The sequence below is a fragment of the Alligator sinensis genome, unplaced genomic scaffold, assembly GCF_000455745.1.
Source record: "Alligator sinensis unplaced genomic scaffold, ASM45574v1 scaffold530_1, whole genome shotgun sequence".
NCBI classification, from domain to species: domain Eukaryota; kingdom Metazoa; phylum Chordata; order Crocodylia; family Alligatoridae; genus Alligator; species Alligator sinensis.
The window spans coordinates 753,964-767,305 of record NW_005842673.1 but is presented as its reverse complement, the minus strand read 5'-3'; the positions used below and the strand labels follow the sequence as shown (position 1 = coordinate 767,305).

The following is a 13,342-nucleotide window of genomic DNA, read 5'->3' as shown; positions in this document are numbered from 1 at the left end:
AGAACATAAATATGGATTTACACAATGGACCATAAAGACTTTTGGACTATTGAATTATAAGTATTATGCAAACCAAATACATGTTTACTCTTATGGATCATAATGCCTTCAAGCTATTTCACTTCTTTGGTTAAACAGATGTGGTAAATTACGTATTTAATTTCCACAACCTTAAATGCATACATCTTTTACTCCAAAGACTAGAATGGATCTGTGCCTCAAGTAAATAATTCATGGTTTAAACACCTATAAAAGATTTAATACATACCAAAGTTTAAAGGGCCAGCATATCAAAATGGTTCTGTACTCACAAGTGAGGCCAGGTTTTCAAGAGTTGAGATCCCATTCAGGAACTTAAAGAAAACTTCAGGGCCAGTTTTCAAGTGTGGTCAACACCTACTAGTGCTGATGGAAAATCATGAACTTCAGTCTTAAAACCAATGGAGGTTGCCGAGCGTTGCGATCTGAAAATCTGGCCCATACGCTGTTATTGCTTTCAGACAAACCAACATGAAAGAGAAAGTTCAGCCTAAAAGTCCTCAAACATTTCTTGGTTTGCAAAACTTTTTTTTGTTTTTTAAACATTCCAAATATGTTAATTATGCCCCTTTGCCAAGTTGCTGCTTTCTGTTTTACCCCAGTTATCTAAATGTCTTCAACTCTAATTGCTTAACAGGGGTGTCAAACAAGTTCATCTGGTAGGAAGACAAGGCTTGGAAATCTAGAGTGCTATTTACATGGAGCTGTAACCAAGAAAAAGATGTTAGTTAATGAGTTAGGGAAATGAATTAATATGGGTAAAAATGTTTACAAGGATGATGCCTGCATTTATCAGGTCACCTTAATCTATTACTATTCTACTCATCTTGTTGCAAAATAATAAAGCAAACATCTCCTTAAAAACACCGAGTTCTTCTCTCAGTGACAAGCTTAGGCATCTCTGATTAACTTAGTCTAAGGTGCACCTCTATGCTGCCTTCTGCCTGACCTCAGACTAGCATGGCTAACTACTTCTCTCTGCTAATTTACCTATAGAAATATGACATGACTGAGAGCTGAATTTGTTGCATGCAATAGGCAGTCTTCCTATGATATGCTCAAGATGAATATCACAAGAGAAACCATTTTTTCATTCAATTAGTAGCACCTTTGTAAGTGGCCACATGCTGTTCGGCTGCATTTCTCTTTTGTTGGAGGAACAATAAATATCCATTCATTTAACAGAATTTAGAGGACTTAATGCAAAAAGCAGCCCAGGACAGGCAGAGATGAAAGAGTTTTCTTTGTGCCTTAAGCAGCATCAGACAGAACAGGAAAGATTCAGATCCAAACATAAGCTTTGAAGGGTATAAACCTATATCCCAGTGCACAAATTCTGTCTTCAGTCCCACCTATGCTATCCTAGTGAAGTTAATGAAATTCTGTCTTTGGGGACAGAATTTTGACCAAATTTTCATTTTTGGTTGACAAGAATTTAAGTGCACACTTGTTTGTGCAAAACTAAAATTTGGTTTAAAACAGGTCCCTAAATATGCATTTTGAGCTTGATCCAAAGTCAACTGGAATCTTTGCCTACATCCTTGAAACCAGCAATCTCAACAGGGAACATTCAAAGATCTTCTGTAAACAAAACTTTACCAAATGAGTCTGCTAATTTGAATTTACATACATGTAGGGCTCTGAATCATGGCACTCGAACATAAAAGAAAGAGTATTTTCTGCACTGGCCTATAATATTTTTCAGTGGCCATTATTATTTCTATACTGCTCTTGCTATGATGGTTACAACATCTCTTTTTAGTGTAATATTGATGTTGAAAAAAAAAAACAGGGGGGTGGGAATGCTCATAGAAGCGTATTAGAGAATAATTACATGAGAGCACAAGGCTGCTTCTATGCTGTTTATCTTTTGTCAATGCATAATATCACTATAATGTTAATATAGTAATGCTTATTTATTTTTTAATTACAAGTTGCAGTGTGCACACAACAGCCAATTTTTCAATACTAAAAACTGAAACATTTTATGATGTCTCTTTTAAAGTCTTAGTCCTGATTTTAAAAAGTGGTAAGATAATTTTTTTTCATTATTTCAAATTGCTGTTACAAAAATATAGACAAGGGCATCCCCCATGTATAGATTTTTCAGAAGGAACCAAAATCCTGCCCACCTTAATTCACACAAGGAAATCAGCTGATCTCATTTAGATTAGATTCTATTGCTAAATAGAACTGAAATAAGAGGAATGATTATGCATTGAAAAGTAGAAGAGAGTGTGTGGTGGAGGAGAAAAAGGGAATCCGAGATTATTCATGCTAAATTTCAACCCAATTCAACACAGATTGCCAAATTATAAACCTTGGAAAAAGGAGGCTAGGAACACTGAGGAGTCATGAATACAACCACAAAAAGCACTTCAAAACTGTGACAAGCTTGTAGAGCGTGATGTGTGCATGTGCATATGCTTATTTTATATATAATAAAATAAGTGTTTTCATTTCACCTTACAGTTCATTTGTAAAGATTTTATGCAATTGCCAAGAGAAAAGTTATGTAATAAAGCAATCTCCATACCAAGAGATAAAGTGTACTCCATGTGCTTTCCTACATTTTAACACCAAGATTTTGTCCATAAAACATAGCAAAGACTAATAAGTCTTCTTTTCTATGGCAGGAGCCAAATTACTTAAATATTTATGGATACATGTTAACCAAAAACAAGACAGCAGTAATTATTAACTCGGTTGTACAGATCATCTCCAAGGCAATTTCTTTAAATTTTTGGCAACTAGCCATTCATCTGCAGAATAAATCCAAAATGATCCATTTAAAAATAAACCTCTTCTGTGCAAAAAGACTGAAATACTTTAGTACATAGAAAGTGATGTTCAATTAACAAATCAGACACATTGAAAGAAAAGAAAAACAAAATTTGATTCTGCCATTTTCAAGGACATAATTGCAAAATTATGTTGCATTTACTTTAGACTGAAAAAAAGAAAAGGATGATACTAAAAATCATGCTGAATGTTACAGGCCACAATCCTGCAGTATGTTGTGTGCAAGATGAATAGCTCATGCAGGCAGAGCCTCACTGCCTTTAATGGAGCAAATCAATGGATGCAGATGTCCCTACGCACAAAAACGAACCCCTGTAGGATCAGGGCTGCAAGGTCCAATATTCCTTGTGTAAAAAATTATCCCACTTTAATCACACACTTGAACTAGACACTATTGGCCAAATCCTATTCCACTTATTAGGTATGCAAGTGGATTTAGATGCCTAAGCATAATTTTATTCTACTCTTCTTGTTTGGCAGAAAAAAGTGTTTATACAAAAAAAACGAGTGTATTCTCCTCCTCACTTCTTTTTGTGACTTTAAGGTTCAGGGGCTCAAACAGGGTGAAATATGATTGCACTTAAAAACCTAACCCCCCAAAGGAACCTAATAGTTAAAGTAGGATCTAGCTCTTACGGTCTTCCTTAAAGATCTCTAAAAAGAACATGCGTTTAAATAATAAAAAAATATTATTATAAAACAAACTGACACATTCATAGGACTCAAGATTAAAGATCATTTGTAATATACTGAGGTATATTTCTGAAAGTCTATGCAAGCTCTGCATGAACACTGGTCCCAGCAAAGGGCCCACACACTGGTAGTAATACATCCTAGCAAACCCAAAGGCAAGATGTATTTGGACAACTTTCCAGAGGACTTCCCAGGTGGTGGCTTTGGAAAAAGATACAAGCCTGGACTTAATTAGATAAAACTATCTTAACTAGAAGCAAAATATATCTAGCTATTTGGATGAAGTACAAAAAGACAGCCAGTTCCAAGGAGCAATTAAAAACTGGGCCACTGATAATAGCTTATAAAATATAAAAGTCACCAAGGTTCAAGGTTGGTAGCTATATTTTCCCAGCACATATCTTTGTGTGGAAAGATGTTTCTGCAATAGAATAAGCGCTAACACTTCATCTTTTTCACCTGTCTTTTTTTAAATAAGCAGTATATCACCAAACAACACATAATGAGTAAATTTGGTTTTGACTGGTAATATTGAAGGAGGTTTCTTGTGTGTTCTAGGAGACCCTTAGGGGAGGAAAAGCAAATAGGCTGTAGCTCCCAAATCATCCATTTGAAGGTATAAAAAGAAGCTTACAAGGAGATACAGCCAGAGACTGGTACCAACATAAAGACAGCTCCCTAACATAGGCCAAGGAGTTAACAGTTAAATGCTACAAATAGGGACTGTAGATCTATAAAATGACCATTTTTTATCAAGGGTGATATCTTTTATTAGACCAACTGCATAGTTGTGATAGAGTTAGACAACCTGATGAAGAATGTCTTGCAACTGAAAGCTTGTCTAACTCTATCCTAACTATGCAGTTGGTCCAATAAAAGATATCACCCTAAGAAATCCTTGCCTCTCACAAAAGCCCTAGACCATCACAACTCCAACATCACTCTGTTATCATTTTTATAAGGGAATTATCCTTCTCTCTTTCTCTTCAATCTGTTTCTGAAACAGCCCCTGAGAGCTGTGCACCTGTCAGAAAAGTGTTTTTTATATATATATATATATATATATATATATATACACACACACACACACACACACACACACACATATATACACACACACACACACACACACACACACACACACACACACACATATATATACACACACACACACACACACACACACACAAATAAAACTGCTACTACAGATAGACAAAAATATTTAATTTTCAAAGCTCAAATTGTAGGCATTTAAAATAGAACAGTTTACATTATAAGTATGCATGTTATATAGTGTGTACAATTTGACCCACACATATGGTATCCATGACGGCACTCTCACTTTTGAACTAGGTGCTCATGGATTCAAATCTCAGTCCATCATTGGAGGGCCTACCTAGTTTTCACATATGAGAAAGGAAACTGCATCACAAGAGTATCCTTCACATGAAAGGTTACATTTAACCCTATTCTGGCTCAGAAGTTACAGATCTGCTATCCAAAACCAGCGCTGGGTAAACTTGATATTCAAACCAACATGCCTTCTCTTTGTACAGTGGCTCTCAACCACGGTGCCCCAAGATCTTTTGATGGGTGCTGCTGAGGTATAAGGAGATAAGCCAGGTGTGAGCAGATAAGCTCAGGTTCAGGCTCATCCCTACCTGGTCACTCCCTTCCCTTACTGCCTGGTATTCTGCAGGGAGGTAATTAAGCACTGTAATAAATAAATTAGTTTCACAAAGTTATGGAGGTGTGCTTTCAGTTAAATGAGGGGTACCTTGAGTCTATAAAGGTTGATAACTGCTATCTTAAAATAGATTGTGTCCTGAGTTGCGTGAACTCAGCAGTAGCTTTCATGCAAGTCACTACTTTTCTCGCTGGTCACTCTACACCACCAGCTGTGCCTTGTAGTTATGGTGGATTGTGGAGTCCAAAAAGCTCTAACTCTACTATTTCATACATAAAACTTGAACAATTCACACCCAAGTTCCTTGGGAAGAAGCAGTTTTCTTTGTATTTATTTTGTTATGTTATGCACATCTGTGATGATGCAAAAAGAGCAGACACATAATGAGCAAATAATCCACTAATAATCCGCTTTTCAGATCACAAAGCTGATGCTCTCTCAAGATCCACCTGAACTTCACTTTTCATATTTTGATGTCATATCAGGCAGAAGAAATGGCCATTCTCTACCACTTCTCTGTACCATGATTTCCTATATGTAAATAGATAACTCGCAAGCAGGCAGGATTTTTTTCACTTTCTTACGACCCCCATTTGCTCTCTATATACCTTGCCTTTCCCCCTCACTCTAGCTCCCTCCCTCCAATTTTTCTTTTCTTCCTTTTCTCCTTTTTTCTCTATAAAAGTTCTACCCCTTTTATTCTTTCATTCTGCCCCTTTCCGATAGGTCTTGTTTCACCCTTCCTCTTTTTCCCCTGTATCAGCATTACCCACCACACTCCTCATCAGTCCTACATACAGGAAAGTTCATAGTATGTGAACAACAATCTCCCTGCCTGAGTTTTGCTACTTGAAACATAAGATCCCTCCTCATTCTGTTCTCATAAACCCAGGCTGCATCTATTGATCCTTTACTGATGCTCCTCTCCATCACAGATTACTAAAGGAAGTTTTATAGATTTTACAAGAGCCCAGGGGGTCTGTACTATTGATGAGGACTCAAAGTCAGAGTCCACCACTGCTCTATCCTAGCTCTGTTCTGGGCTCGCTACATTCCAGTGTACCTTACTTTTTAAAACAATTTTGGGACACCTTGAGCATAAATGCTGAAATTTAATATAGAAAACCTAACTCTGTAAAGCTAGGAGCTCTTAGGATTTGTTGTGTAAAATTTGGCATGCTTTAAGAAGTGAATCTTACCCTGATAGACTATAACAGCTCTTTTGTTTCTGTAACTCCCGCTCGATGGAAAGATTATACACTCAATCAACCATAATGGCTCCCACTAAGACAAACCAGTCTATTGTATCAATTTTACTCCAAGCATGAATACTAAATCCATGCCAAAATCTGTCTAGTAATACCATACAGATATTTTTAACCAAGTAATCTGTTTGCATTCTCCTCACACTTTCCATGATAGCAATGCATTCATTAAGAACAATACATCAGTTAATTAAATGCAAAATCCATTATTTAAATAATAAATCCATTATTAAATAACAATGACTTTTTGGATATAACCACAAACAACATACATCAGAACATTTCTTTTTTTGTTTTAAGATGTTCTGTAATAGAATCCCATATTAGCCATAGACTATAAAAAAAAAATTGTCCTCTGAGACCCATATAGAAGACCTATGCATAGAATATTTGCTAAATACACCATGTATGATCTTTATAAAAACTGGCAAACACAATTATTTCCAAAATTTACCCCCAATAGTCCTAACAAACCAGTAGCTAAAAGCTTGTTTTCTAATCACAATGCATGATGGAAATGTTTGGGGACAGAAGACAGAATCTCAGTTGCTAATGTTAGTCTAAAATACTCTGTTTCAATTATTACTGAAGAAGGTGCATATTTGGAAATCTGACATCTCAGCTGGCATTAGTTATTTAAAAATAGACTATTAAACCCTCTCGAGATACAATCTTTATAATGAGTCTGATTATTATTAGGGAAAAGGAAGCTGGGAAGGAAATTCAAGTACAGTAACAAACACCTGGAAAGTCTCCTGAGACTTTCGTATTTAGACTCACTGAAATACAGCTAATCTTGAATTCATTATCACAGGAACACCGTTTTGGTTTAAGTAGTTATCACACCTCTTCATGTTTATTTTCAACTGTCACCTGAAATCAGAAATGTCTAAGGATATCTGCAGCATGACTGGCAAAGAAGCAAACTCTTAACTAATGGTAATATAGTCCCAAGCCAAAACTGAATGAAGTAAATGGATTAAGATATAGTTACTACTGCACTGCACAAAGTCATCACCTAAGATACTTTATTTCTGTGCAAAATGTGAAGAATGAATGCAAATTGAAAATGACACTTGCTAACTCTCAAGTAGGTCTGAAAACCTGACTTTATGAGCCTTCATTATGGCCATGGTTTGGAAAGCATTATTTTTGCCAGCATATACACAATGTTTGAACTTGGGTTTTGAAAATTAAATATACATCTGTGTCCAGATTTCTTACTAGAAGAGATTAAAAATAAATGAACTGCTTCCAGTTTTAATTCTCTTCCATTCAAAATGCTCTCTTTTGAAGGCAACCACAAAACCTGATGTCCTGTTGATCATTTGTGAGGTTCAGTCTTCCTCAGCTCTAGGCTGATTTAAAAAAAAAAAAATCAAAGTTATCCTTCTCTCTGTAGAGATGCATACAAGGTGAGGAGGAAGGGGAGAGATGAGAAACTTATAAACTATGTGAATGTTGAAATTAGCTGAGAAGATCTCTGTAAGGGTGCCTACTCTCTTCTTAAAGGCAAAAGCTTAATTACCTTTAATGTACATGCACACAAATGGACAATCATTTGTCTTCAGTTGAAGTCAACAGGAATTTTGCCTTGACTACATTTTCCATTTTCTATGAATAGGAAAATGATCCCTTATATCACAAAGGATTTCTCTGTAGCTTTCATTACTTCAAAAGACTGAATGCCAGATAGCAGGCCATACGCTTGCGCTTGATTTCTACCGAAGTCAAAACTAAACCTTCCAATGGATAAGGAAGATAAGGTTCACTATGTTGAGTTCATGTCTTTCAATCTTTTCTTGTACACCTGTCTTTCCATTTATTATGGGTCTTTCAGGTCATATTATTGCATACAGTGATTTCTAGAGAGCTGTAAATTAATTCTCATATTTATTTTACAGTGAAGTAGGCCAAGAAATTATCCTTATTATAAATTAAGAATTTTTATCAAACTAAAAGAAGAAAAAAAATATTTCAGACAAATGTGTTCTGTTAAGAATGTGATAAGTCACATTCAAATTATTTAAGCAGAACTCCCTTTATATACCATATTTGGTCCATAACTCTTAGTTATGCTTGATAAAATTAACCACATATCAACAAACCCTCTGCCAAGTTTATCAGATTGTCTAACAAGGCTTTACACGGTTTCATGTTTTTTCCAGAAGCCAGACCTTTCATTAAAACACTATCAAGAACAGCTATAAAATGTTCTCAAAACAATACCAAGTTTTCCACTCATTTATTTTGTGTGTGCGCGCGCATGCGCGCGCACACACACATGCATCCGCACATGAGCACATTTGCATGACAAGTCACACACACTAACACTCTTCAGTAGAGATAAACTTTAGCAGATTCTCTACTGTCATACACACACACACACAGACCACATGCTATCTCCAGCAAAAAACCTTACTAGTTTGATATGGCTAGTAGATATTTATAAAAGGCAACTATTTATCTCCATATCTGTGCTACCCACATTACAATCTACTTTTCATTAAATGTGGTTGTGTGTCTGTGGCACTTAAACTTTCCGAAAAGACCTTGGCACTAAATTCCATACTGATAATTATCTAAATTAGAAGTCCATAAGTTTTCTTAAAAGAAGCATTGTATTACATATTAGTTAATCTATTAAAAATAAAGAATAGAAATATGGAGCCTACTCTTGGCGAAACTATTGGAAGTTTTACCGTTTTCCACCAGAGCAGGATCAAGCACTCTATTAGCAAGTCTTCAAAGATAAACACTTCGAAGCTACAGCATATAATTCTATGCATTAGGTCTAATGGTATCATTATACTATGGATCATTTTTCCCACAGAACTTCCTCAGTTTATTAAAAATAACAGCACACTTGACAATAGCATTAGACTGAGCAAAACTGCATTTTTAAACAATACTAATCCAGGGCAATGAACCATTTGGAAAAATACATCAGTGGATACAGAAGTCAGCATAAGAAAGGGAAAAAAAAAAAACCCTGTTAATATAACTTTTTTTTTTTTTTTTTTTTTTTTAAGAAGAGCATGTACATCATTAACTACCAACAATGTTCCAATGACCATGTTTATTTTATCTTGCAACTATCTGCCAAGAACAGTAACAAATAGGAAAGTTTGTTTTAAATGTGACATCTCCTTATTAGCCCATGTATTTGTTAATAAGCATTTAACATGTTGCATTTGCTGCTAGCACATTTTAGCATCTGTATGGTGCCTATATTCCAATAAGTACCTGCAAACACAGGGCCAAATTCTGTGAGTTGACAAATAAAGTGCTTTAGGATAGAATCTGAAGGATCCATAGAAAACTGTAGAATCTGACCCATAAACATTTACATGGAAATAAAAAGACTGCTAAAAAGTGTCAGCATAATCCTTGAAGAGCTCCTCAGCCTTATGATAGTTTCAAAGCTGCTGCTATCCTCTCAACAGTTCATTAGTCTCCCAGATAATGAAACAGAACACACAAGTGATTTAGTTAACTTATCCCATGAGCAACTTCATCATTTTAGCAACTATAGACCATTTCAACTGTTTTGATAACGGATACAAAGAGCATAGATAATTAAACTTATAGCCTAAAAACTTTTTTTAAAACCCTTCTTTGGCTAATAAATGACCACTGGAAACATAAGTTAGGTAAAGAGAACATTTCATTTGCATTAAAAAGTAGAAGAGTGTGGGAGTTTTCTAGCAGTACACTTCATAAAACACAAAATCTTACATTTCTAACAAGCTCAGAAATGAAACCAGGTCTGTGAGGGGAAAAATAAAACCCTCAGTCTGACCTCAAGTCCAGCGCCAGAGTCAGAAAGATCTGTGATAAAGCACAAGGCCAACTTCTGGTGACATGAATGGGCTATTCCTCAACGGGCCTTCAACTCATCCATTGCAACACAGCAGGATCCCACGTGGAATGCAGCTTGGGAAAAGGGATAAAGAAACCTGCCTAGGCAGAGACTGAGACTCTGGTGCACCCAATTCCCAACCTTCCCCTGCACATTTCAGCACTTTTGGCTGAGTGGCAGGAGGAAAGCCTGTAGGTTTGCAAGCGTTTGGCAGGCAGGCTCAGGGCTCTGGCTCGGGGAAAGCACCTGGGGTCTGAGGGCGGGGCGGCTGCCCACCGGCCACGACTTGCAAGGAAAAGAAACCAGGTGCACGAGGCTGCGAGCAGCAAGCAGGGTCCTCGGCCGGCGCTCCGGGCTGCAGTGCGGCCCGGCCGTCGGCAGGGGGCGCCCTTGCACGAGCAAAGCCGGGCTCGCCTGCTTCCCACAGCCTGGAAACTCCGGCGCCCGCTCCGCAGCGCTCGCTGCACGGCTCGAGCGGTAGCAACTACATAGTAAGACTGTCAATAAAGCGCACAAGCTTTGAACATGCTGTGAGTCATAACATAAAAATAACCCTTAATGTCTCTATTGCAGATGATTAATCTACCGGATGTTTTTCCCCTCCTTGGGGGTTCATGGGCCGTGCACCTGAGCAGCCGAAATCCCACCCCCTCCGGGTCAGTGTGTTCCCCGGGAGTGGGGGGGGGGATGTTTTATTCCCCCCCCCCCCGTCATCAGCAGGGAGGTTTCCATTGGTAACGCCTCCTGTGCCGTGTAGGCAACCAGGGCCCTTGCCAGCATCTCTCCGGGCAGAAAGTAGAACAAGTCCTTAACAGGCTTAACATGCACAGGAGGGAAAGAACAGCAAGAGACTGGGGGTGCTGTTTTGATGACCTGGAGTCGAAACCATCGCACAATGTGGCCAAATGAAAAATGATCACATCCCTCCCCGCCAGCTTCTCATCATCACCATCATCATCGTGTCTTCAGGAAAGAAAGGGGGTGGGGGTGGAAGGAGCTCAGTACTCACCATATTGACTTCTGAGACCATATCTATACTGGCAATGTCTATGTTCATACCGACAGCCACGGGGGGACCTGCAACCCAACAAGATGGTCCGCAATGTGATCTCTGAGAACTTAACTCGTTCTTCCCACACTTACCAGGACTCATCACGCGGCGAAATGGCGTGAGTTTGCCTTTAACCCGTCCACCCCCCCAAGCCAGGCTCGCATTTGCTCCACGCCAAAGCCATCAGTTCACGGTGTGTTCACCCTTCGCCGGCAGCTGTGGGGACATTTTATGTAACATGCACACACGTGTGAATAATGGGGGCTGTGGATCCCCCGGCTGGAGCCACACACACACACCAGATCACTGCCTGAACCACTTCGACCTGATGCCGGGATGGGGGGGATGACTGAACATTTTAACTCCTTCTAGTCAATACATGCGATGTGCAAAGTGAGAACGGGCAATTGCAGCTGAGCTCCCAGTGATTTACATCAGGCTCTTAGGTCTGGGCTATGTAGCACTGGCATAATGTATGGAGGGGGGTATCAAAGCTAGACCGAGTGTCCAATGATCCCCTGGGTTTTTAGACTAAAAAAAAAAACAAACCCAACTAGTTCAAAGTAGGAATATACAAGGGGTTAAATGACATTTTTAACAGCACATCTTGTTCTCAAACAGCACGGATCCCAGCCACGCTAGGCTCGTTGGAATGAACGCTGGATAAACTTAAAAGATTTGCATCTCAATAAAGCCAATTAACTAAGGGTTTAATTACGGGTTAATAAATTATCCGCGCAAACACACACTCACACACACACGAGAGACAGAGAGAGCGATTACAAACATACAGGAGATTTAAATGATCGCATTAAGAGCGCCCTGGGCTAAGAAAATTGAGTAACAATTGGCTTAACTTTAAATCAGCTTGCGAAAATGGTAACACACACACACACATCCACAACACGTTTGGGAGCACACACACACAGAGGACACACAGCCCGGGTATGTAGCATCTCTTATTCAAAAGCAAATTACCTCCAAAATCTGGCCTCAAGCGAATGTCATAGCCTTTCAGCAGTCTATCCACGGTCTCTTTTACCAGTGACATATTGCTAGGGTCATTGACACTAAAAAATAACAATAACACACAGATCTTATTTCTCAGCTCCAATCTACACATTCCTATTAACAGCCAGTAGCATACAGTGCAATTCCAAGTGAAGTAAAAGAGAGATCTCCATCACTCACCTCTGAGCACACACCACTGCTATTATTAAGGGGAATGACCAAATCCCAAAGTAACCCTTTCTCCGGACTCTCACCATCCCTTTGGCTTTTGATATGATTTTGGGTTTCAGTGAAGAGAAGAAGAGATCCAACTTATTCTGGCCAGTGCAGTAATTCTAATGTGAGGCGCATGCGCACGGCGTACCACAACATCAAAAGGAGCAGTGGTTGCTGCTGGAGATCGAGCAAATTTCCTTGCCAAAAAAAAAAAGAAGAAGAATTAAAGGGGAAGAAGGAAATGCATTATTTAAAAAAAAAAGTCATCCACAGGAGGATCAATTGTATTTTTGTTGTCCTTTTTTGTTAGTATATAACATTGACTACAGCCAGCCTGGAAGTTTCAGGAGTTGCAGGGTAGAAGCAGTTTTGCAACCTAGTTTAAAAGAAGGGGGTGGGGGGGGGTGTGCAGAATCGGGTTGGAAACAGGGGAGAAAATAAGGTTAAAAAATAGGCATGCAAAGCATACATATGGTACAAGAAGCAGAAAAGGTGGTGGTGGAGGGAGGGGGGGCGGTGTTTAACTTTATGCTCCCTGGAAACAACAGCCTAAATGGCAGATGAGGTGCAAAGAGAGGGTCCTGGGTTTGCAATGGGCGCGGTGGCGGGGGGATCTGAGCCTCCAGTATTTCTCAGGGAGGGGGAAAAATTGAAAGGATGACGAATAGTTTCTTGGGAGAAGGGATCGCAATGTTTCCCACCCCTCCGGCAGGGCT

General features: G+C 38.8%; 1 protein-coding gene across 1 annotated transcript in view; it reads right to left on the bottom strand.

The window, feature by feature from the left end:
* Positions 1 to 12,757, bottom strand: part of LOC102376402 (gamma-aminobutyric acid receptor subunit beta-2) — a gene marked incomplete at its 3' end in the record, with an annotated part of 113,142 nt that extends 100,385 nt beyond the window's left edge. The window contains exons 1-3 of the mRNA XM_006033879.1: positions 12,591 to 12,757; positions 12,378 to 12,469; positions 11,358 to 11,425 (exon numbers count right to left, since the gene is read on the bottom strand). Of these exons, the coding sequence (XP_006033941.1) occupies positions 11,358 to 11,425; positions 12,378 to 12,469; positions 12,591 to 12,667 (237 nt within the window). The remainder of the gene's footprint in view (positions 1 to 11,357; positions 11,426 to 12,377; positions 12,470 to 12,590) is intronic.
* Positions 12,758 to 13,342: the final 585 nt, after the last annotated feature.